Here is a 24,193-nt window from a genome sequence, read left to right as displayed (position 1 = left end):
CAAGGAGGAATTGTTTCTGAGCTCAGTTGATGTGTCCGTTCAACCTCTGCTCCTTCAAATTTGGCTGGACTGGCATCCCTGTTTTGTCCAGTTGACCTAGAATCCTCATGGACTCCTGGACCACCTGTTTCATTCTCTCCCTACTGGTGTTGGGACTGCTGGGTTCTGATCTTTGATTATCCTTCACTTCACACTCTTTTGCAATTTCTCTGACTCCTACATTTTTTAAAATTTGTATTTGCTCATCTTTTTTTATATTGTCTTTTCAGCCTTTTTTCTCTATTCCTTGCTCCTTGATTGAGTCACATCTGGGTACCTGGTAGGGGAGAGATATTTTGAGTATAGTAATTTTTTAGCAAAGTAATATATGTATTGTGCTGTGTGTTATGTATGGTACAAAGAAGAAATTCTGCCCAAACCTTCAAGTAAGTAATACTTCTTCGTTTCCACCTGCTGACTAATGTTTTGTGCTCTACTATGCTTTAAGGCACTCTTTCATGTACTTTACTATGTCTTGGTCCATTTAATTCTCAAAAAATCACTATGAGCTAGGTGGTATCGTCATTTTGCAAGCCAAAAAGCCTGAGGTTCAGGTTAAATTGACAAATACCACATAGCTAATAAGTGACAGAACTCTAAAGTCTAAGCATTATTATTCTAGAATCTGTGCTTGCTGCCACTCTTCTTTATTGACTCTCAGAAGAGGAGACTGTGATACAAGTGTATAATGTATATATAATACAAAAAGAGGTATTCTTTTAGATAACATTAAACTGTAAGATAACATGCATAATATGTGAATTCTTATCATGGAGAGAAAGAAAAACTGAACTTCCTTTAACTAGTTCTGTGACCTTGGACAAATAACAGAACCTTTCAGGACTTATGGGTGTGTGTGTGTGTGTGTGTGTGTGTGTGTGTGTGTGTGTTACTAGGGATGCTCTATTTTTTATTCTTTATTTTTAAAACAGGCTCTTACTAAGTTGCAGAGGGCCTCATAAAGTAGCTGAGGCTGGCCAAAAATCCCTCAAGTACTGTGATTATAAGTGTGTACTACCACACCTAGCCTAGATTCCTCATTTATTGAGTTTTAAGATCTCTTTGTACTAATCTATGGTTTATAATTTTTTCCTTCTGAAAATTCCAACTTTATATTTGGGTTAAACTGATGAGTTAAAGCTTTATATGAGATACTGTAGAGAATTCCATTATTGTGTGCTTTACTACACAGATTCAGACTCCAGTAGAACAAACCAAGTCCTTTTAAACATTTAGAAATCAATAAATTCTGTGTTTATTGCACTTTTACAATGTATTTGCCTCTCTGCTAGATCCTTATAAATCTCAGGGTCTAGCATTTGATATATTCTTCAGTTAGGTGTTTGTTCTACATCCTAGACAACATCCAGAAATGTTCATTGTATATATTTTGAAACATGGTTTTAAAAATCTGCCCATTCTTATGACATGACAAAATACCAAAATGGCACTATTATTAAACGTTTTATTGTTATGTCAGAGTAGAGATAAAAGTACACAATGATTTAAAATATTTCTTTTTTGTTTTTTATTTTTTATGTGGTGTTAGGTATGGAACCCAGGGGAATTCTACTTCTGAGCTGTAGCCCCAGTCTTTTATTTTACTTTTTATTTTGAAAGATGACCTCACTAAGTTGCTCAAGGCCTTGCTAAGTTGCTGAGGTTAGCCTTTGGATCTGTGATTCTTGTGTCTCAGTCTCCCAAGTACTGGGATTACAGGAGTTTGCCATCATGCTTCATTAAAATTTCAAATTTTATATAAGATTTACAATAAGAAACATTTTAATTATGTATATTGATGTACATATTACTGAAACAAAGTTTTCATACAAAAATCTTTATATATGATACATTATAATATTTTAATTCTGTTATCTTGTGACAATATAGGTTGTACTCTATGAAGCTGACTTTATAACCACTAAATAGTCTTAACTTATGGGTTTGAAATTCCTACATATAATTAATGATAAAGAGGACATAATTTGAATGCTGTTGTTTTCCTGATTGTACCAGTATTAGGAATGGCCTAGGAAGATTTGAGAAAGAAGCTCTGATTATTAATATATATTTTTCAAAAATGGGGTCACAGAAGATGAAGTTCAGAGTTGTAAGAGGGAAGGGCAAGTCAGGACTTGGTTATGGCCAGGAGTCAGATAACTGTTATAATGTAAAGTCCCCTCCCCTAGCTAAAAGTAATTAGCAAGTGGAAAGAGAAGTGGGTGGTAGGACTTTCACATTCTAAAGACAGGTTTACATAATATTATCTAGTTAAGAGGATGGGAGGAGGGAACCGACCTTTGTGAAAGGAGAAACCTGGGTGTAAACCATGAGTTAGGTGGAGAAATTAAGGCAACGGACTTTACCTATGTCACAGAATTACATAGGAGAACAAGATGGAGTATGTCATATCTATAAAAGGCTGTTTTGTATTTTGTATTTAGGTGACTTCATTCCAGGCCACCCCCTCATCCCTGGATAGTATGGGGCAGTAACTATTCTTTATTTCTATCTTTGTAATCAACTCATTTAAATCTTCAGCAAGAGTCCGGGCTATTGCATATTTATCCTTAGTCCAGGACAAGAACCTGCGGTTTTATGGGAATTGTTTCTGGGAGCCTAACAAGGGTCCCCGGGGACAGTTCCTTAAAATGGTAACAGTCATCCCAAACCGTAACACTGATTTTTTTTTTTTTTAGTTCTTTTATATTATTTGTGCCTTATTTCTGTTTTTATAAATTGGGATTTTATAGGTTTTATTAAGAGGGCAAAAATTTGATTCTCTTTTTCTTTGTGTTTTCTATTATGTTAAATGTGCCCTATACATAGTCAAAACACAGAAATTTGATTCTCATACTTTGGATTATAATCTTATGAACTTAACTGATATCTTATGTAAGATTACTTGGAATATTACGATCTCATTATTTTTATATAGGCCATAGACTAAGAGTCATACTGTATAGTCATATAATTTTAAAATTTATTTTAGAAAGTTATAAAGGAGAATAAAGTACACATTTTAATGCCTAAACCTCCACCACAAACATCTTCATAGTCATACTAAACTTAAAAAAAGAGAGCACCTGTATAAATAAAGTGTGCCTTTATTTAAACAACTTATATATCTTTTTCTTTTTTAAACCTTTGTGAGACTGATCCTTATTAAGGCCGTACCACACAGATTAAGCACCTGGATTCTAGAACCAGACTTCCACAGCTCAAATCTCATTTCTCAGTCTTAAAACCTCAGTTAAATTAGTTACTTAATGTTCTGTGTCTCAGTTTCCTTAAGTCTTTTAGGATGGTAATAATAATTCAAAGTCTTAATATAAACGAATATGACATATAAAACAGATGTGTATAAACTGGCTTTATTTTAGGAAAGAGTAGAATTAGTATGTAAATATGGTTCCATTTTTCTTATTTAAATATATAATGATAGCCGGGCATGGTGGCACATGCTTGTAATCCCTGTGCTTGGGAGGCAGAGACAGAAGGATCACGCTGGTTCAGAGCCAGCCTTGCTGGTTTAAGAGACCCTGTTTCCAAATAAAAAAAATATAAAATAGGTCTAGGAGTGTAGCCCAGAGGTAGAAGGGCTTCCAGGAACCCCAGTACCACACACACACACACACACACACACACACACACACACACACACACATATATATATGTATGTATGTATGTATGTATGTATGTATACTGATAGCCGGGCATGGTGGCGCATGCTTGTAATCCCAGCATTCGGGAGACTGAGACCAGAGGATCGTGGTTCACGGACAGCCTCAGTTATTTAGTGAGACCTCTGCAACTCAGTGAGACCCGGTTTCAAAATAAAGAATAAAAAATAGGACAGGGGGTGTAGCTCGGAGGTTGAATGCCCCTGGGTTCCATCCCCAGACCTGCAAAAAAAAAAAAATATATATATATATATATTATATATATATATATATATATATATATAGATAGATAGATAGATAGATGAATTGTGTACTTATGTACTCCAATCTCCCTCCCCTCCCCACACACATGTCATTCCAATTGTGTGTGTGTGTGTGTGTGTGTGTGTGTGTGTGTGTGTGTGTGTGTGTTTCTGGGGATTGAACACGGGCATTTTACCTCTGAGCCACAGCCACCTCTCTTCTAAGCTCCTACTTTAATAGTGCTTCCTTGGATAAAAATCTCAGCAAGAGATCCCTCTTTCTTCTTATCTCTGACTCCAAACTATCCCTGGCAGAAAAAGTCCAGGATGTGATCTCATCTCATCAGGAAGGTATTCCAGACATGATAGCCTTATTAAGTAATAGTCTAATTAAGTAACACAAAGTTCTGCCAAGATATGAATCCACGTTCTAGCAGAATGATGATAAAGTGTCTACAAATAAATTCTGTACTGGGGAGAGTATGATAAGTACCATGAGAAAGACTCAAAATGCTTTGGGGTCTAGAGTGGAAGAAATTATGTTGATACAAAGTTTTGTGAAAGTTTGAGACATCTAAACTGACTTTTAAAGAATCAGTAAGAGAATCAAAGGGCTGGAAAGCTGGATGAGGCATTCAAGGCAAAGATCATTCCAAAGTGATAGGGATAGGAATTAGTTACTGAGGGAAAGAAAGGACTCACCATGATGAAAATATGAAAAGCACTATAACTTGGAGAGTTATGATAGGTAAGCCTGAAATTACTAGGTTTTAACCTTAGATAATGGGCTGACTGGGTTCCAAGATGTCACAGATTAATAGCTGTTGCTTAAATGCAGGCCAAGATAGATTTTCTTTAGCATGAACACTATCACTAATATGGCTTTTTAACTTGTATTTTAAGAGGTGGTGCTATAGTTCAGTACGAGAGCGCTTGCTTAGCATGTATAATGTCCTGAGTTTGATCCCTGGCACTGAAACATGGATGCCTTTAAAAATCCAATTTTCAATATTAAAATTAGGAAATTTCAGATTAAAACTTAGATTTTCAACTTCTCTTGAAAAATCAGGAGGTCTGGAACCTCTAAGCCTGCATGTTTTGCTTTCCAGTTTCTAACAAAGTATATTGGCTTAATAGTTAATCAGGTTGGTCTAACTCCCTCATGTTAACTGCTTGTTTCTTATGGGCATTTGCATTTTAGATTTCTGCAAGGACAGCTTCAAAAGAATAATGAGTACAAATCCAAAGCATCTATTAGAAATTTAGTAGAAATAGAAGATAGTTACTGAAGTGACATTTAATAAAACCCAAACTAGTATGAAATGGGTTTCCATCAAATCAAAGTATATCTTGTGTGTGTGTGTGTGTGTGTGTGTGTGTGTGTGTGTGTGTGTGTGTGTTTCTAGGAATTGAACCCAGAGGCATTCTACCTCTGATCTATACTGCCAGCTCTATTTTGTTCTTATTTTGAAACAGGGTTTCATTAGGTTGATGCGAATCTCACTACTCTGAGGCTGTCCTCGAACCTGTTGATCCTCCAGTTTCAGCCTCCCAAGTATTGCAGTTATAAGTATGTGTACCATGCCCAACTCAAAATATATCTTGAATAAATATTTGCATCTCAGACAAAACTGCAGTCACTTTAATACTGTATGCAGTATTAAATGCAGGAAATTTAATATACAGGAAATTTAGTAACTCAGAATAATGTTTGGTTAAAAAATAGGAATAGCAGGATATCATTCTATGAAAGCAAAAAAGAAAATATTCATACAAATTAATGCGAAAATAAAATTAAGTGTATAAACAAGATGATCAGAAAAATAATTTTGGCGAAATTCATGGTAATAGAGACATACATGCATACAGAACTCACAAACCCTCCCAAGTTCCCACCTTACTCCCTCTCCCTCCCCACCTTCCTGTGCTCCACACAGTGATTGGCATTGGTAAGTTTGTGTATGTACTTTATGTCCATTGAATGTACATCATGTCCCTGTTTCCTTCTTCAAGTTAGGTCTCTCCTGTCTCCCTCAGGTCCCCTCCTTCCTTCCACTGAGATTTCTCCTTCATTGTCTGCAGTCTCTCCTATGTCCCATTTTCTCTCTAGCTTCCACATGTGAGAAAAACATCAGACCTTTTACTTTTTGTGACTGACTAATCTCATTTAGCATAATATTTTCCAGTTCCATCAATTTCCCTACCAATGACATAATTTTGTTCTTCTTTATGGCTGAGTAAATTCCACTGTGTACGTAGTTTCCATTCTTTTGGGTAGTGTTATAGCTGGATCATATGGTGAGTCCATTCCCATTCTTCTGAGGATCCTCCACATTGTTTTCCAAAGTGGTTGCACTAATTTGCAATCTCACCAACAATGTATCAGAGTTTATACTTCTCTACATCCTCACCAGCTGTTTTATGATTTTCTGTGTGTTTAATGATTGCCATTCTATTTTGCTTTAGGGAAGTTCTCAGGGAAGTTTTAATTTGTATCTTTCTGATTGATAATGTTATTTAACATTCTTTCATATATTTATTGGTCATTTGTATATCTTTTGTGAAGTGTCAGTTTCATTCACATGCCCATTTTTTGATTGAGTTACTTGGTTTTTTTGGAGGTGATTTCTTTTTCTTTAACAGAGAGGAAGTGCTATTTTGAATTTGTATCCACATGGCTAGATTAAACTAAACTTACTTTTCAGGCATTCTCCGAATGAAAGATGTCCACTTACTATAGGCCCCTTGTGGTATCACTAGACAACTCAATGGCACCTTTGATGCCTTCTCTATATCATGTCCATGGTTGCTAAAATGCAGGGATATCAATATAGGGGACAATATGAGTTTGTAATATGTCCAGGAACTTTGCGTGAATATTCTCTATCCTTTTCATCTTCCAAATGTGACTTGAGAATTTCTTACCATCTCATGTTTATCAAGTGTCTTCTCAGTGGTCTGGCAAGTTTCAGAGAGAAAAAATGATGAAATAATCTTTAAAGTATATTTTAAAAGTTTGACATGCTGGGTGTGGTGGTACAAGTTTGTAATCCCAGTACTTGGGAGGCTGAGACAGGAAGATCCCAGGTTCACAACCAGCCTCAGCTACTTCATGAGGCCCTCTGCAACTTAGTGAGACTATGTTTCAAAAATATAGAATAAAAGATAGGGTTAGGGGTATAGCTCAGAGGTAGAATGGTCCTAGGTTCAATCCCCAGTACTTCAAAAAAAATTGACATGTAAAATATAATTATGATTTTTTATGAAAATATTTTATATTCTTGATAATTTTTTAGTCTTAAAAGTTATGCTTTTATATATAAGTATAGTAATTGTTCATCTAAAAATTTAGTTTATAATGTGTTTCTCCTAATCTATCAGAATGTCATTACTGAATTATTGTATGTTTGATTATTTATTTATTTATTTATTTATTTATTTATTTATTTATTTATTTTTGCAGTACTGGGGATGGATCCCAGGGACATTCTACCTCTGAGCTACACCCTCAGCCCTATTTTTATTCTTTGTTTTGAAACAGGGTCTCCCTGAGTTGCAAAGGGCCTCACTAAGTAGCTGAGGCTGTCTGCAAACCATTATCCTCCTGTTCAGCCTCCGAAATGCTGGGATTACAAGCATGTGCCACCATGCCCAGCTTTGTTTGATTAAATTTGTCTCATTGTTTTTGTTAAAATATAAATGTATTATATTTATATATATAATACATTTATATAACTCAGAAGTTAATCTTTCTATCTCCAAAATGAATAGAAATGAAATAGTAACAGAATAAGCTCATAAATATAAACAGTAAAAGTTTCAGAACAACTAGAACATGTATTGGGACAAATGAATATATGTTTGATGATTTTGCATAAACAAGCAAACAAAAAGAGAAAACAAATAGAAGATGTGTGATTAATGTATGCAAATTTATTTTTATTGTGTAGTTCTCAAATCTCTGGTTAGTTATGTGTAATGAAACTTTTGTCACATAGCAGCAGAAACTACTGAGGTTTTTTTTTTTTGTTGTTGTTGTTTTTTTTTTGTAGTAACAGGGATAAAACCCGGGGGCATTCTACCTGTGAACTCTACTCCCAGCCCAATTTTTTTATTCTTTATTTTGAAACAGAGTCTCACTAAGTTTACAAAGGGCCTCACAAATTGCTGAAGCTGGCTGAGAACATGCAATTCTCCTGTCTTATTATCCTCCCAAGTACTAGATAACAAGTGTGTACCACCTTGCCCAACTCAAGATCTTTGTATTATTTTTAAAGTATGGTACTCACTCTAAAAAACCAATTATTAAATAAGTATACGAGCATCTCCCTAGCATATTGTGCTACTTGGGTTCATATCCCAGTTTTATACTTACCAGCTTGTACTTGGTCAAATCACTAGAAGAGATCCAGGGAGTTCCTGGAGAGGGGAGCCTTGAATCAGGACCTAATGGGGTCCTTGATGCATGTGGCAGAAAAGAATTTCAGCATATGCCAGTTAGAGAGACAGAGATTTATTTAGGAATGCAGTTCTACATTTAAGGGAAAATGTGATCTATGTCAAAAGAGATGTCTTGAGATAAAGCAAAAAAAAAATATATATATATATATGTATATATATGGAGGAATATGGACCATTTCAAGAGTGAGAGACATTATTTGGGATGTTAGGCTGTTCTTTTAAAGGAAACTTGGTGAAGGGTGGGAATGGGAATGAATGTGAGGATGACATTGGTCTGGTGATGGACAGTTTATTGTAGTCTTCTGGTTCTCAGGAACCTTAGGCTGAGGTCATCTCTATTTATCTGATCAGAAGATAACTCTAGAAAGTCCTCTAAATTATAGGCTTCTTAAAATGTCTAATATCTTTTTGCTTAATCTACTTATTGATAGGCTCATTAATAGTGCACAGGTAATTTTTATAAGTGGGTGAATTTGTAGCAACCTTAAGATTTCAGATTTCTCAGAAATTTGAGAGTCATAGGCCTGGGAAAAGAACTAACTGGGGAGTTAGTACATTCCTGAAAAGGAATGTAGAACTTGCGATCAAAATTATATTTTCTTAAGCCAGGTGTTGTGGAACACACTTGTAATTCCAACACTTGGGAGGCTGAGACAGAGGATCGCACAGGTTCGAAGCCAGCCTCAGGTACTTAGTGAGGCTCTAAGGAACTTAGTGAGACCTTGTTTCCAAATAAAGTATAAAATAGGTCTGGGAGTATAGCCCCGAGATAGAAAAGCCCCTGGGTTCCACCCCAGTACCACACACACACACACACAAATTATTTCTTGTTCTTCCTTTCTACCAATTCTTAACTTCTTGTACTTTTCAGTAACTTTCCATTTACTGGTCCCCCATCCCACTTCTTGAGTCCTACTTATTCTTGTTATATTCAAAAGTTGAGCCCATTTCTTTAATGAGATCTCTTTTTGCTTATTACATTAGTTCTTGAATAATGTTCTATGGACTTTAACTCCTATTTAACTCTTGTCTTAATAATTATGGTCCTGAAATTCTGATAGGATTAGGCACAACACTGGGTCCCTGATTCTCTCACCCCAGAACTCAGGCATGCACCTCTGAAGCTCCTGTCTCTGCTCTTTACTGATTGAGAATTACTTGGAGAGTAGTGGCTCTTGGTGCAGTACTCCAGATGACATCCATGTATGCATGTTCCATGTAGGGATAGGTTTTTATTCTTAAAAATTCTGAGTGTTTTAATTGAAGCTGTACTAGAGGCCCTGGTTTCTTTGTTTGAAAAGTACCTATTTGGCTGGAAATTTTTGTTCCTGGTTCTTTATTTCAATTCACTTCCTGACTTCTGAAGGAGAAAGGTTTTTCCTGACTGTGAAACCTCCTTTGTCTGTATTTGAATCTGCTTCCCCCATGGAAACTTCTCAGTTGATTGATTCCCTTCTTGAACTCCTGCTGAATATATGCTCCACCAACTCTGTCCACGTCCTTTCTTATGGCATGATGTTAATAGGGATACTTTGCAATTTCATTGGTTTTTAAAGAAAACCTAAGCTTTCCCCAACTGGCTCCTGTAAGACCTCTCCTTTCCCATTGCTTCTGCTTTGATCTTCTCTTCAATCCCCTGGATCCTTTGATATGGCCCTCTTCAAACATTCACCTCCTTTGTCCCTCTGTCTGCATCTTCCAGACTCTTCCTTTTTTAGACCCTCACCCCCCACCCCCACAGCCACTTTTGAAGTTCCCTGGCCCTTACTGAGGATTTTTAAGGCATTCAGTAACTACCTGAGGCTGAAAAGGTTACAAAAAAAGGTAATTAGAAAAAGACTGGATATTTTATACACATATATGGACTTTGGAGCTATCTAGACAGCTGTTTGAAGTTACTTTAGTCAATCTTTTGCTTAAGCTTTAGTCTGAAGCTTCCAAGAGGCAAATGTCAAGACAAATGAGAAATCATAAAAGTCTTTCCCACGAATATAACAGCATTAGCCATCATATTGTATGTAACCCAGCTTGTACTATCTGCCAGAAATTCAAGTTTACATTCTTCATATCAAAGATGAAAGCATATTACTGTGTTAATCTGATGCTAAATGATGTTAATCTGATATAAATGATCTCTATTTATATCTGGATATACATTTATATGTATTACATCTATCTCTTATAGGTACATAGTTTTTTGTATGTATTGTGTATGGGCCTTTTCTATTTCTGGATTGTATTACCAGGTTAATTCATAAAGTCTTGTAATGCTGCTCTATTTAATTTGACTTAGTGATAAATAAATGCCATCAAGGAAATTCTTAAAACTTACAGAAATACAGAAACTAACTGAAAGGCTTTTTAAATTTCACATGACTTTGATAAATATGTAAATAAATTTTAATTAATATTATCTGTTTAATAAATATTAATATCTTAAGTTATCATCATTATAATATAAAATGGATATACATTTTTATTCTACTTGGCTTTACTAGTCAAGTAAACATATGTCTCCTAGATCTTTAATATTATAAAAATTATTAATGCAACATAAAAACAAAAATACAAATAAAGATGTAGTAAAAATTATTGCTTGATAGCCATTACTTTTTTTTATTTTTGTAGTGCTGAACATTGAACTCAGGGTCTTGTGCATGCTAGGAAAACTCTCTACCACTGAGCCATATCCCTAGCCCTACATTACTTCTTTTGAGACTGCAAATAAAGCCAAAGTCTGTGTATCTAACTTTTTTAGGCTTTTGTTTTTATAAAATTCGCCTAAGATGCATGTGTTATAAAAATAACAGGGAAATAATTTGAGATGATGACTAGCTTTGTTTAATGTTTTAATTATATCTACCTAGAAATAGTTTCTTAAAAAATTTTAATGCTTTTATTTGTGCATTGTAATTATATATCATACTGAGGTATAGAGTGATAAGAATATACATGCACACAATTTTTGGAGTATTTCCCTCTGGATCTCATCATTCTCCCTCCCCTTATACATTTCTTTGAGATTGTCATTGGTAATTTAATATGCATTCATGGCATTTTTAGTAACTTGCAATCTTAGATCTATGCTATATTTAGTCAAGTAATAGATATTAAAAGTCTAGATTATTTCTAAGTAACATAAACTATTGAAACACTATTGACCATAGTTTACATTTATATGCTTTGACTTCCTATTCTTCCTTGATATGAAGAAGGTAAATATGTTGGAGTGTGATAGTAAAATGTTCTTTTGCCACATTGAAAAATTTTACTATAAATGAATATGTATCTCTAGAAGTTGTAAAATGGTATATTTTATAAATTTGAAAGTCTGTAGAATGCTGCTATATGACAGTTCACAATTGTATGCTTATTAATTTTTCTCTGTAAAATAAAGGGTACTGATAGTTTAAAATTATAATTAATACAGCCATGTGTGGTGGTGTACACTTGTAATCTAAGTACTTGAGAGGCTGAGACAGGAGGATAGCAGGTTTGCAGCTAGCCTCAGCTGCTTAGGCCTTCTACAACTTAATGAAACCTTGTTTCAAAATAAAGACTAAAATAGGTCTTAAGGTATATCTGGGAGGTAGAATGCCCTTGAGTTCAATCCCCAGTAACCCCCCCCACAATTAATACATATAAGTGAAATTACTAAAAATAATAAGAATGAAGATAAGGAACTCTATATGCAAAGTATGTGGAGAATGAAGGGTTTTTGTTTTTAAGGAAAAAGTGATTTTTTTTGTCTTAAAGAAAGATGATTGGTTATTCCATAATGGGAAAGAGGAAAATATAGAATAAAACCTGAATGGATATGGAATTTTACAGAAGCTTATAGAAAAATAATTTTATTTTTTAAGACTGGCTAAGATGAATGGGTTTACTTTTAAAGTTTTAAAAAATGAGCCCAGTATTTGCTGATATAAAACTAGAATTTTGTTTTCTTTGTCGAAATAATAAAGTTTTCTTTGACTTGATTTATACTTAATAGTAGTATGTAAAAGGATTTTCTTTCCCTTCTAAGTAATTTAGAAGAAAGATTCTTGGTCTTATCAAAATAATTTACTGTGTGTTTTATTTTCTTAGAATTCTTTGCAAGAATACTTAAGTATTCTTTCATAGTGATGTGTGACCCTATTTAATCAGGTGTTCAAATTCTTTGACATTTTCACAGCTTCCCCAAATCAAATCCTAAATGAAATCTTGACCTTACTTGAACTTAAGTTTCCCATAGGGCCTTTGTAAATCTCACAGGATTTGTTCTTTCACTTTGCAAAAAATAGTTTATATATTAAATTTCATGGGAGCGCAGGGGGTGATGGTGCACTCCTGTAATCCCTGTGCTTGGGAGGCGGAGACAGTAGGATCGCGCAGGTTTGAAGCCAGCCTCCCTGGCTTAAGAGACCCTGTTTCCAAATAAAAGTATAAAATATGTCTGGGAGTGTAGCCCGGAGGTAGAAGGGTTTCCAGGAACCCCAGTACCATCAAAAAAAAAAAAATTCATGGGAACATTGTCAAATAAGAAATATAAGAAATGATGTTTAACCTTTCCTAGGTTATATATGTATGAGGAAATAATAGTGCAAATAATTCAGAAACTATGATTTTCATGGAAATTTGCCACTATCCTTATTGTTTATGTCTTAACATTATGCTAACAATCAAAATTCTAGCTGTTATTTAAATGTTGTATGACACAGAAATAACAAATTACCTTATTAATTGCATAATTTAAACATTCATTCATTCATTCATTTCTTTATTTATTTACTTTTCAGTGCTGGGACTAGAACCCAGTGCCTTGTGTATGATAGACAAATACTCTACTACTAAACTACACCCCTGGCCCTTTTAATTTTTTATTTTGGGACAAGGTCTCACCTCACTAAGTTTAAGGTTAGTCTCTAACTTTTAATCCTACTGCTCAGCCTCCTGAGTGGGATTACAGGCACACATGACTATTTGGGGCTGTTTTTAATGTAGTTTTAAAAGAACTTTTCTCTTTTCTCAAGTTGGCTATAATTCATGATAATTTAGTAGACTACTTTTGTGAAAATAAATGAAATATTAGTTTTTTCTCCCTACCAGATCTCTCCAGAATTCAAAAATTATCATGGAGTATTCTTATTTTCATGGCAATATAATTATTTGCCTAAATCCCATTAAATATCTATTCTCTTAGCCGGGCACGGTGGCATACACTTGTAATTCCAGCATTTGGGAGGCTGAGATGGAAGGATCACAGTTCAAGGACAGCCTCATCTAGTACTTAGTGAGGCCCTTTGCAACTCAGTGAGACCCTGTTTCAAAATAAAGAATTAAAAATAGGGCTGGGGGTGTAGCTTGGAGTAGAAAGCCCCTGGATTCCATCCCCAGTACTGAAAAAAAAAAAAAATCTATTCTCTTGCCTGGCGTGATGGCTCACACTTGTAATCCCAGCATTCTGGAGGCTGAGATAGGAGGATTGCAGTTTGCGGACAGCCTCAGCTACTTAGTGAGGCACTTTGCAACTCAGTGAGACCTTGTTTCAAAATAAAGAATAATAAATAGGGCTGAGAGTGTAGCTCAGAGGTAGAATGTCCCTGGGTTCCAACCCCAGTACCTCAAAAAAAAAAAAATCTATTTGTCAGCATAATTAGAAAGGTCAGTTTATAATCATAGAATGTCATATTTGGTAATGATGTATTGAATCAAATCACATATGTCCAGACACTTTTAAGGTACGCAGAGTCACCCAAATCTATAGTTATTTGAGAAGCAGTCTGTTGGTGAATTATTGGTTTGGCTTCCAAGCCTTAAAAGGCTTTTAAAAGTCTAATCTAAGATTTTTGATGAAATATTCTAGCAAAGCAAACCCCCAAAGGCCTAAGTGGTCTCTTACTGTTCTCTCTGCATTTTGTAACTTATGAAACCAAATATATTTTGTATATAACAATAAAAAGGAAGGTGATTGTATTTCCATTATGGTTTAATGGAAAACTATAGTGTACCCTTGTGAGTTATAAAATTCTAATTCTGTTTTTTTCTTTTTTGAGTTTTTTGTTACCTACTTGTAAGCTGACTGGATCCTGCTATCTTACACATTTTGTCAGTTCTTTTGTCAGTTTCCTTCAATTCTTTGGCTATAATTCTCCAAACTAACATTTACATTTTCTTTTTGCCCTAATTTCTGACTTGGCATTTGTTGAAAACTAATACCTTTCTTTGCCCCTGGAATCCCTGGAAGCCGAACTGGACAACCTAGTATAAACTTGAAGGAATGACCACAACTAGTCATGTTATGCACAACTTTCATGTTGTAGAAATATGTTTCATGTCTATGGCTTTTGTATATGCTGAAGTCTCCCAAAGCCTTTTCAACTCCTTTAACATACAGTTTTCCCACAATATCTCCTCTTCCATATCAGTACCATCAGTGAACATTTTCATTAGAATCCTTTAAGGAGAACAGTTGTTAAGAAGGGATTGCTTTCATGGCAGAGGAAAATAATCATTATAATATCCAAAAATTATTTCCTTAGTTCATTTTTTACTTTGGCTCTTAGGACCCAAAGATAATTTAAGTTACTCATAACTTCTAAACTATCAGAATAGATTAGAATCATTTCTAATCTATCAGATAACTCAAAATTGTTTGGCCACCTGAGGTATCTTAGTGAATGAATAGCATTATCTTCTCTCATGAAAGAAATGTAAGGATGATAAATATACAAAGTTTGAGGATATAAATCTGCTTTCCTAGAATTACATTTAAAAAGCTTTTTTTTTTTTTTTTGGTGGTGGTACTGGGGTTCCTGGAAGCCCTTCTACCTCCGGGCTACACTCCCAGACCTATTTTTACATTTTTATTTGGAAACAGGGTCTCCTAAGCCAGCGCGCGCGGCTGGCTTCGAACCTGCGCGATCCTCCTGTCTCTGCCTCCCAAGCGCGGGGATTACAAGCGTGCGCCACCATGCCCGGCTAAAAAGCTTTTAATATGATACAAACAATGTTTCTTAAAACATTGATTTTATAGATTTTGGTTTAATAGGTTTAGTTTCCTTTAACGTTACTGTTTGTTGAAAAGAAATGGAAATTCTAATTTGTAGTATCGCCCTAAAACATTTAAAATATCAAATTTTAGAATTTCATGATTTTGGCTTGTTATACATTTACCAACTGGCTGGCTGTTGTGTGGTGTGCTAACTAGAGCTATTTTTCTTTTATATCTAGCGGTGCCCTCAGAATGAAAGGCTAATTACACAATTCAATAAGAAAGGAGTAGTTTAAAACACACACACACACACACACACACACACACACACACACACACACACACTTTGGAAAACAGTCTGCAGGATCCTCAGAAGTATGGGAATGAACCTACCATCTGAACCAGCTATATCACTCCTGGGTATCTACCCAAAAGAGTGGAAACCAAACTACCAGAGTAATGTGTGCATTTCTTTGCTTATAGTGGCACAATTCACAGTTTCCAAACTATGACACCAGCTGAGATGTCTACCAACAGATGAATGGATTACAAAGTGATGGGACATGTGCACAATGGAATTTTACTCAGCTAAAATGAAGAACAAAATTTTGTCATTTTCAGGAAAATTCATAGAATTAGAGAATATTGTGTTAAATGAGATTAGTCAGTCACAAAAAGTGAAAAACCAAATGTTCTTCCTAATATTCAGAAGCTAGGGAGAAAACAGAACATAGGAAGACTCCAGAGTGAAGAAGATGACCTAATTGAGGGAGATGGGAGAGGGGAAGAGAGAATGCCTCAGTGGACATGATGTACACACACTTATCAAGTCAGTCACTGTGCTGAGCAGGGGAGGGGACAGAATAAGGGTGGGACTTGGGGGAAGGCTCAGTGGGTGCTGTGTACACATATGCCACTGTTACCCCGAGATTCAACAAGATGTATGATTAGAGTGTACCAATGAAATAAGAAAAAGAAAGGAGCAGTTTTAGAAATTCATACAGTCTTGAAATGTCCCATTCTGACAGATAGCTTGTTTCTTAGAAATAGCAAAGAACTCATCCTATTTTTGTGCTAGAGTAAATATTTTTTAGAATGCTTTTTAAGTACCTATAAAAAATAGAAATGAGTTCCTTTGCTGCAAACATTATTTTGTCTGTGTAACTGCACATTTTTCTTATCTCCTTGTGAATGCGGTGGTATATAGTTTTATTTTAAATGGGTGTTTTATAATAATACTAATTATAAATGCTTAGTAATAAATGTTGAATAACTTATCCTTGTATATTAAATGCCCATTATGTACATGATAGTGCATTTGCATCGAAGAATGCAAAACAAAGACTAAACCCTATTTACATACTATTTCTACTTGTTTTTTGTAATAATGTGACTCATATTGGATCTTGTGGTCTTGACTGCATAGATGTCAGATTAACAATATTCCTATTAATGTTTCCCATTTTATTACAGAAGAAAATACTCAGGAAACATCACAAGTGAAAAAACGTTTGAGTGAAAAAGTTTCTCTTTATAGAGGTGACATCACATTGCTAGAGGTAGATGCTATAGTCAATGCGGGTGAGTAATTCATTTTTTGATGATTTTTGTTATGTGATTATTGTTTCAGAGTATTTGTCATAAACAGAAATGTAAATAATTGAGAAAACTATCCTTCTAGGAATAGAAATATTGTATACCTTTTTTCTTTACTAAAAACACTGATGACTTATTGTATGTGTTGCAATTAATGTGCAGTCTATAATACTGTCTAGAGCAAGTGATACTAGTTGACAGTGATGTTCTAGAACACTAGACAAGTGGCAGATTCTTGCAGGAAGGTCTTCAGAAGGAACTTTAGCAGCTTTATGATTGTTAGTTTTGTGCTTGAGTTAATAACTGGCCAAAGTAAATTCAAGTTTACTAGCTATTTCTATGCGTCAAATAGGTGATATAAAGGTGATTAAACTATTATCAGAATAAAGTAAAATGCAAAGAAATTATTTCTGTGATTCTAAACCTCAGTTGCTTGGTTTTAGCTTTTCATTTTTATTAGGAAATGCTTCATTATGGCAGGCATATTTTAATTATTTTAATAATAAATTGCCTAATTTTCCTGTTTGAACATTGGGGAAAATGTCACATGTTATTTATTGTGGTCTATGTCTTTTATATATTTTACTATGTGACTTTATATCAGGAAAGACATAATAGTTGGATTCTATAAAAATAAATGTCAATATGAGGATATTTGATGGTTATAATTCGTGTTTATAGTTAGGCCCTTTACAGGATGAAAGTGACTATAACAAAAGACCAAGGTAAAGAGAGACATTATCCAAAAAAGAACATTAAAATAAGGGCATACTTCCCATTACTTAAAATATTATTTCTTTTACTTGTGTATTTTATTTCTTTCTACCCATATATGCCAAGAAGAAGTCATTTCCATTGTTGTTAATCATAGAGGGCTTGAGTCAGATCAATCATGACTTTAAATCTGCTTTTTCTTGGCTAAATGAACTTTAGAAAATTACTGAACTGTTCTGAACTTCAGTTTTCTCATTGGTAGAAAATAAAATAATAGGGCCTGATTCACAGAACTGTTGTGAAAATCCAAAGAAATGATCATAATCACAAGAGATGCAAAGTGTTTTGTCATGCCTAGTATATAGACATGCTCAATAAATGGTAGCAGAATTATTCTGCTGGGTCCTGTTACTAAAGATATTTTATATGAAAGATATCAATGCTATTGGGTAATTTTGGTGTTATTTTGAAGACTTATACACAAAAATTTGGGTATATGATCAACTAAAAGGGTTTATTCTATGTCCCAAAATTTTAGCTTTTGTAGTAGTTACTTATATCCAGGAAAAGTCCAATTCTGAAGCTCTACAATAAACACCTTTCTACAACATTGTTGGTAATTTATATGAACCAATGGCCAAGGAAGTAATGTTTCTAATTTACTTTAGGAATAAGTGGTGGGTTTTTTAATTAGTTATGAATATCATAGTTATGTCAAAAATCATGATAGGAACATGATCAGATAGGTAGCCATCTAGTAGCTGGACATAACTTAAGTAAAAAAAGTTGAATATAATATGGAAGTTTTTATATAGGTGAATTAGGCAGTAAGTGCATATGGTGGAAGTTGTTTTTTTTTGTTTTGTTTTGTTTTTCCCCAGTGCTGGAGAGGGCCGTGAGCACACTAGGCCAGTGCTCTACCATTATATCACCATCCCTTAAGAAATTTTACTTTAGAGAAATATTTTTAGTCACATTCATGTCTTTAAATACATGCTATTCTTAGGTTTTGTTCAAGTAAAGTAAGGTGCATTAGAATCTGGAAATTAGAAATTTAAATTTGGAATTTAAATCATTAGAAAAATAAGGTTCATATACTCTAGAATATTTTAGGACAAGATTGACAGCCACTACATGGTTCAATGAAATTTTTTCTCTAACACAAAGCACTAAAATTTTATTTTTTATTGAGTTTCTGTATTATAATTATTTTAACTTTTTGCCAAGAAATAATACATACACATACACACAACACACAACACACACACACACACACACACACACCTTCAATAAAATTTCACAAAAATCCTTCCTGTGTAATAGCATCCAGATAAAAAAGAACATTATTAGTACCACAAAATTCTTTTTGGTATCTTATAAAATCCTGTAGTGAATATAGGACAATTTTTCACTATACTGATTTTTAGCAGCATAAATTAGTTTTTTTATTTTAGATTTGTCTTATAAATGGAACGATATAGTATATATTCTGTGTTTGGCTGCTTTTGTTTACCATTATGCTTGCAGGATTGATACATATTGCTGGATAGCAATGTAGACCATCATTATAATTGTTATTAATGTTTAATTGTGTGAATATGTCATAATTTATATACCCAGTCTATTGCTAATAGACAGATAGTTTCTATTCTGGGTCTATTAGTACTGTAGTGACCATTCCAACACATTGTATTTGTGAGTGTGTGTTAATATATTTTTGTAAATAGGTATCTATTTCTGTTGGGTCTATATCTGGGATAGAAATATCTATATCATAGAATATGTGCACTTTAGCCTTTGTACATACTGTCATATGGTTTTCAAAATGGGCATATAAATTTGTAATTTTATTAGTGTAGGAAAATTATGATTGCTCTATATTCTCACGAGTATTTGCTATTTTATACATTTTCTTTTAAATGAATGACTTAGGCCAAGTGGTAATATTTTAATAAATATTTAATGAAAATTTTAATGAAGATTTACTACGGTGAATTTGAGCTTATAGCTATTGGATCTCAGTACCTTTTATCTAGTGTGAAGATAAGTAGAAAACAATTTCTGTAAGGACAGAGTGAAGGATAAATGAGAATGAAGTAATTTGTTAAATTATTTTTATATGTCATTTAGCTTTGCATCTGCATCACCACATTTTTCTGCTCTCTGAATTATCACTTTGATTTTCTAAAATTCGGGATTTTTTTTTTTTCTGAAGGAATTTGTAGAATTAAACTAAATGTGACATCCCCTAAGGAATTAGAGGGTAATTTTCAAAAGAAAATAAATAATTACCAAGGGAGATGGATGGCTGCCAAGAAATTTTCCTTTTGAGTTTTATTCTATTTTTGACCCCCCTGTCTCTACTTTTAAGAAAATATCCCATTGAGCTAACAAGGTCTGGGGCTTTCTTTAAGAACATAAAAGAAAAAAAAAAGTAGAGGTAAGTGGCAGTAGCTGCTTGAGCATTTGGTCTATGTATTTAGATTTTTTCCCCCTCTTTGAGAATCTTTCAGTGTATTTGGGGAAACATATTTTATTTATCATACAACTAGTCAACTAGAGATTTTAGAAAAAGATAACATATTTTTGGTCTGAATAAAAAAGAAATATATAACGAGGGAACATTTAAAATTTTAAAAAGAACACCATATCTATAATTCCCAACATATATATTATTATTTGTTAAAGTTTAATGTTCAAATTATTTTCTTTTTATTTTATACTTGTAGTTTGTTTTTGACAAATCTGGCATAATTGTGAATTTTGTATCTGATGACTGCTTAATTTTTTGTTTACAATGATCACTTTATATTGAAATGTTAATAGCTGCATGATATTTAATCATATATGTGAATGTTAGTCATTCTCTCATTGTTGGAAATCTAGACTATTTCATTTTTTACTGTTTATAAACAGGCTGAGACATCATTGTAGTTGATAAATCTTTGTCAAAAGTTTTGGTTATTCCTTGGGAAGGGAAATTATGATTGTGATTATGTAATTATGAAAATTTAAGCATTTTTGATATGTACAACCAAATAGTTCTATATATACTTCAAAATAAAAGAATCTAAGCTTGATATTTGATTAGAGAAATATTCTTTATATCTCAAATGTGATGCTTTTTGATTGACAATGGTTTATTAAACTTGGCATTATGTGAAAGAAGATTTTAGTCATTTGATAAAGGGAAGATTATTTCTCAACATTCTTCTGTTGTTTAGTTTTCTAGTTTCAGAAATATTCAATGTTTTCTTTAAAACAAGGACATAAATATTTGATCTTGGCAAAGTATCAGTGCAGAGGCAGCAGCTTTTTCAGTAATCATAGTCATTTGTATAACTTTGAGGAAGCAATTTATGGCATGAAATTTTCCCAACTTCTTTTGACCTTGAGGTGCAATCTGATTTACTTTGTTAAACTTTAATATAATGACACATCACAAATCTGTTGTGTCCAAAATTAAACTTCGTAGTAGAGTTTATATATTTTCCACACTGAGATTATGAAGAGAATAAATGACCAGATAAATGTTTTTTTTAATTTTTTATATTTTTTATTTTTATTTGAATCATATTGAAAATGTCATACAGTCACACAATGCTTGGTGTCCTCCCCCCAAGCTTCCTTTCCCCCCTCCCAACAATGAGAGTCCGGGTTGACCATGCTACATTCACACTTATACACATATTCGAATGTAGCTCCTCCATTAATCAACCTGAGCCTTCTTTCTCTCCTACCTTTTCTTTCTAGCTTTGCAGAGGTTTCCCTCCATTATCTAGAGTCCCCTCTGGTATCCCTAATACTCCCTAATTTGGGCATATTAGAGAAAACATATGTCCCTTCTCTTTCTGTGCTTGGCTGATTTCACTTAACATAATGTTCTCCAGGTCTTTCCGTCTTCTTGTGAATGACATGATTTTGTTCTTCTTTATTGCTGAGTAGAATTCCATTGTGTATATTTCCCATAATTTTGCAATCTATTCATCTGTTGATGGAGACCTAGGTTGGTTCCATATTTGGGCTATTGTGAATTGTGCTGCTATGAACATGGTTATGTATATGTTATTGTAGTTCTCTGATTTCAACCCCTTTGGAAAGATACCCAGGAGTGGTATAGTCGGATCATATGGTGGATCCATTTCCAGTTTTCTAAGGAATTTCCACACTGATCTCCATAGTGGCTGAACTAATTTGCACTGTAAAACAGTTCCTCTTTCCCTACATCCTCGCCAGCATTTGTTGTTATCTGACTTCTTTATGCTTGCCACTCTGATTAAGGTTACGTGGAATCTCAGCATAGTTTGATTTGCATCTCCCTGATGGCTAATAACTTTAAACATTTTTTTCATGTATCTATTGGCCATTTGTATCTCTTCTTTTCTGAAGTGTCTATTCAATTTAGTTGCCCATTTCTTGATTGAGTTATTTGTTTTGCTAGTGTAGAGTCTTTTGAGCTCTTTGTATATTCTGGATATTAACCCTCTATTAGAGTGGTGGTTGGTAAAGATCTTCTCCTATTGTATAGGCTTTCTCTTTAGGTTCTTGATGGTTTCCTTTGGTGAGCAGAATCTTTTTAGTTTGATGCCATCCCACTTGTTAATTCTTGCTTTAATTTCTTGTGCTTTGGAGGTCTTGTTGAGAAAGTTACTCCCTGTGCTTATGTGTTGGAGTGTTGAGTTTATGCCCTCCTCTAATAGCTTCAAAGTCTCTGGTCTAATTTCCAAATCTTTGATCCATCTTAAGTTGATTCCTATGCACAGTGAGAGGTGAGAATTTAGTTCCATCTTTCTACAAATGAATAGGCAGGTTTCCCAGCACAGCTTGTTGAAAAGGCCATCTTTTTCCCAACATATTAGTTTGGCCCCTTTGTCAAAGATCAATTGACTATAGGTATGTGGGTTTGTTTCTGTATCTTCTATTTTGTTCCACTGGTCGGTATGTCTATTGTTGTTCTAGTACCATGCTGTTTTTACTACTATTGCTCTGTAGTATAATTTGAGGTCAGGGATTGTGATGCTTCCTGCCTGGTTCTTATCACTGAGAATTGCTTTGGCTATTCTGAGTCTTTTCTTTCTCCATATAAAATTTATTACTCATTTTTATAGGTCTGTAAAGAATGCCATTTGTATTGTGATAGGAATTGCATTAAATCTGTAGATCACTATTTCAAAGATATTATTCTGTCTATTCATGAGCAAGGGAGATCTTTCCATCTTCCAAGGTCTTCTTCAGTTTCTTTAATGTTTTATAGTTTTTATTGTAGAAGTCTTTTACATCTTTGGTTAGGTTTATTTCTAGGTATTTTATTGGTTTTGAGGTTATAGTTAATGGAATTGTTTTTTTTATTTCTTTCATTGTGGATTTATTGTTGGCATATAGAAAAGCAACTTATTTTTTTAGGTTGATTTTTTATCCTGCAACTTTGCTAAATTGGTTAATCAGCTCCAGTAGTCTTTTGGTTGAGTTCTTCTAGATAAAGGTCTTCTAGATAAAGGATCATGTCATCATTAAACAAGGATAATTTCAATTCCTTTTTTCCTATTTGAATGACTTTGATATTCTTTTCTTGTCTTGTTGCCCTGACAAGAATCTTGAGGACTATATTGAAAAGAACTGGTGATAGTGGGCATCCTTTTCTTGCTCCTGATTTTAGAGGAAATTCTCACAGTTTTTCTCCATTCAACAGGATGTTGGTTTGGGTTTATTATATAGTAACTTAATGATGTTGAAATACATTTTTTATATTCCAGTTTTCTTCAGTGCTTTCAACATGAATGAGTGTTGGATTTTGTCAAATGCTTTTTCAGCATCTATTGATATGATCATGTGGTTTTTGTTCTCAGTTCTCTTTATATGGTGAATAACGTGTATTGATTTGCATATGTTGAACTAGCCTTGCTTTTCTGGGATGAAACCACCTTGGTAGTGGTGTAAAATTCTCTTGATATGGTTTTGAATCTGTATAGCTAGTATTTTGTTTAAAATTTTTACATCTATGTTCATCAAGGATATTGGTCTGTAATTTTTCTTTCTAGAGGTATTTTTATTTGGTTTGGGGATTAATGTGATACTGGCCTCAGAGGAATTTGGGAGAATTCCATCTCTTTCAGTTTCCCAGAGAAGTTTTGAAGTATTGGGATTAGTTCTTCACTGAAGGTTTTGTACAATTCAAGTAGAAATCAGTCAGAGCCTGGGCTTTTCTTTATGGCAGCATTTTTATTACTGTTTCTATTTCTTTGCTTGCTCTTGGTTGGTATAGGCTTGCTATGTCCTCTTGGTTCAATTTAGATAGATTATATATGCTCAGAAATGTATCAATTTCTTCCATGTTTTCCAGTCTATTGGAGCATAAATTTTCAAAATAGTTTCTGATAGCCCTTTGAATTTCCCCACTGTCTGTGATGATGTCTACTTTTTAATTTCTGGTTTAAATGATTTGAGTTGATTCTCTCTCTCTTTTGGTTAGGTTGGCCAGGAGT

General features: G+C 34.0%; 1 protein-coding gene across 1 annotated transcript in view; it reads left to right on the top strand.

Annotated features, from left to right (window-relative positions):
• MACROD2 (mono-ADP ribosylhydrolase 2) overlaps positions 1-24,193 on the top strand; it is a gene marked incomplete at both ends in the record, with an annotated part of 2,062,459 nt that overhangs the window by 59,801 nt on the left and 1,978,465 nt on the right. The window contains one exon of the mRNA XM_080716162.1: positions 16,875-16,982. Coding sequence (XP_080572288.1) covers positions 16,875-16,982 — 108 coding nt within the window. The remainder of the gene's footprint in view (positions 1-16,874; positions 16,983-24,193) is intronic.

Source organism: Muscardinus avellanarius (genome assembly GCF_963383645.1).
Source record: "Muscardinus avellanarius genome assembly, chromosome: 19".
Taxonomy (NCBI): Eukaryota; Metazoa; Chordata; class Mammalia; order Rodentia; family Gliridae; genus Muscardinus; species Muscardinus avellanarius.
Note: the sequence above shows the minus strand (reverse complement) of the source record. Positions and strands in the feature narration are given on the sequence as shown.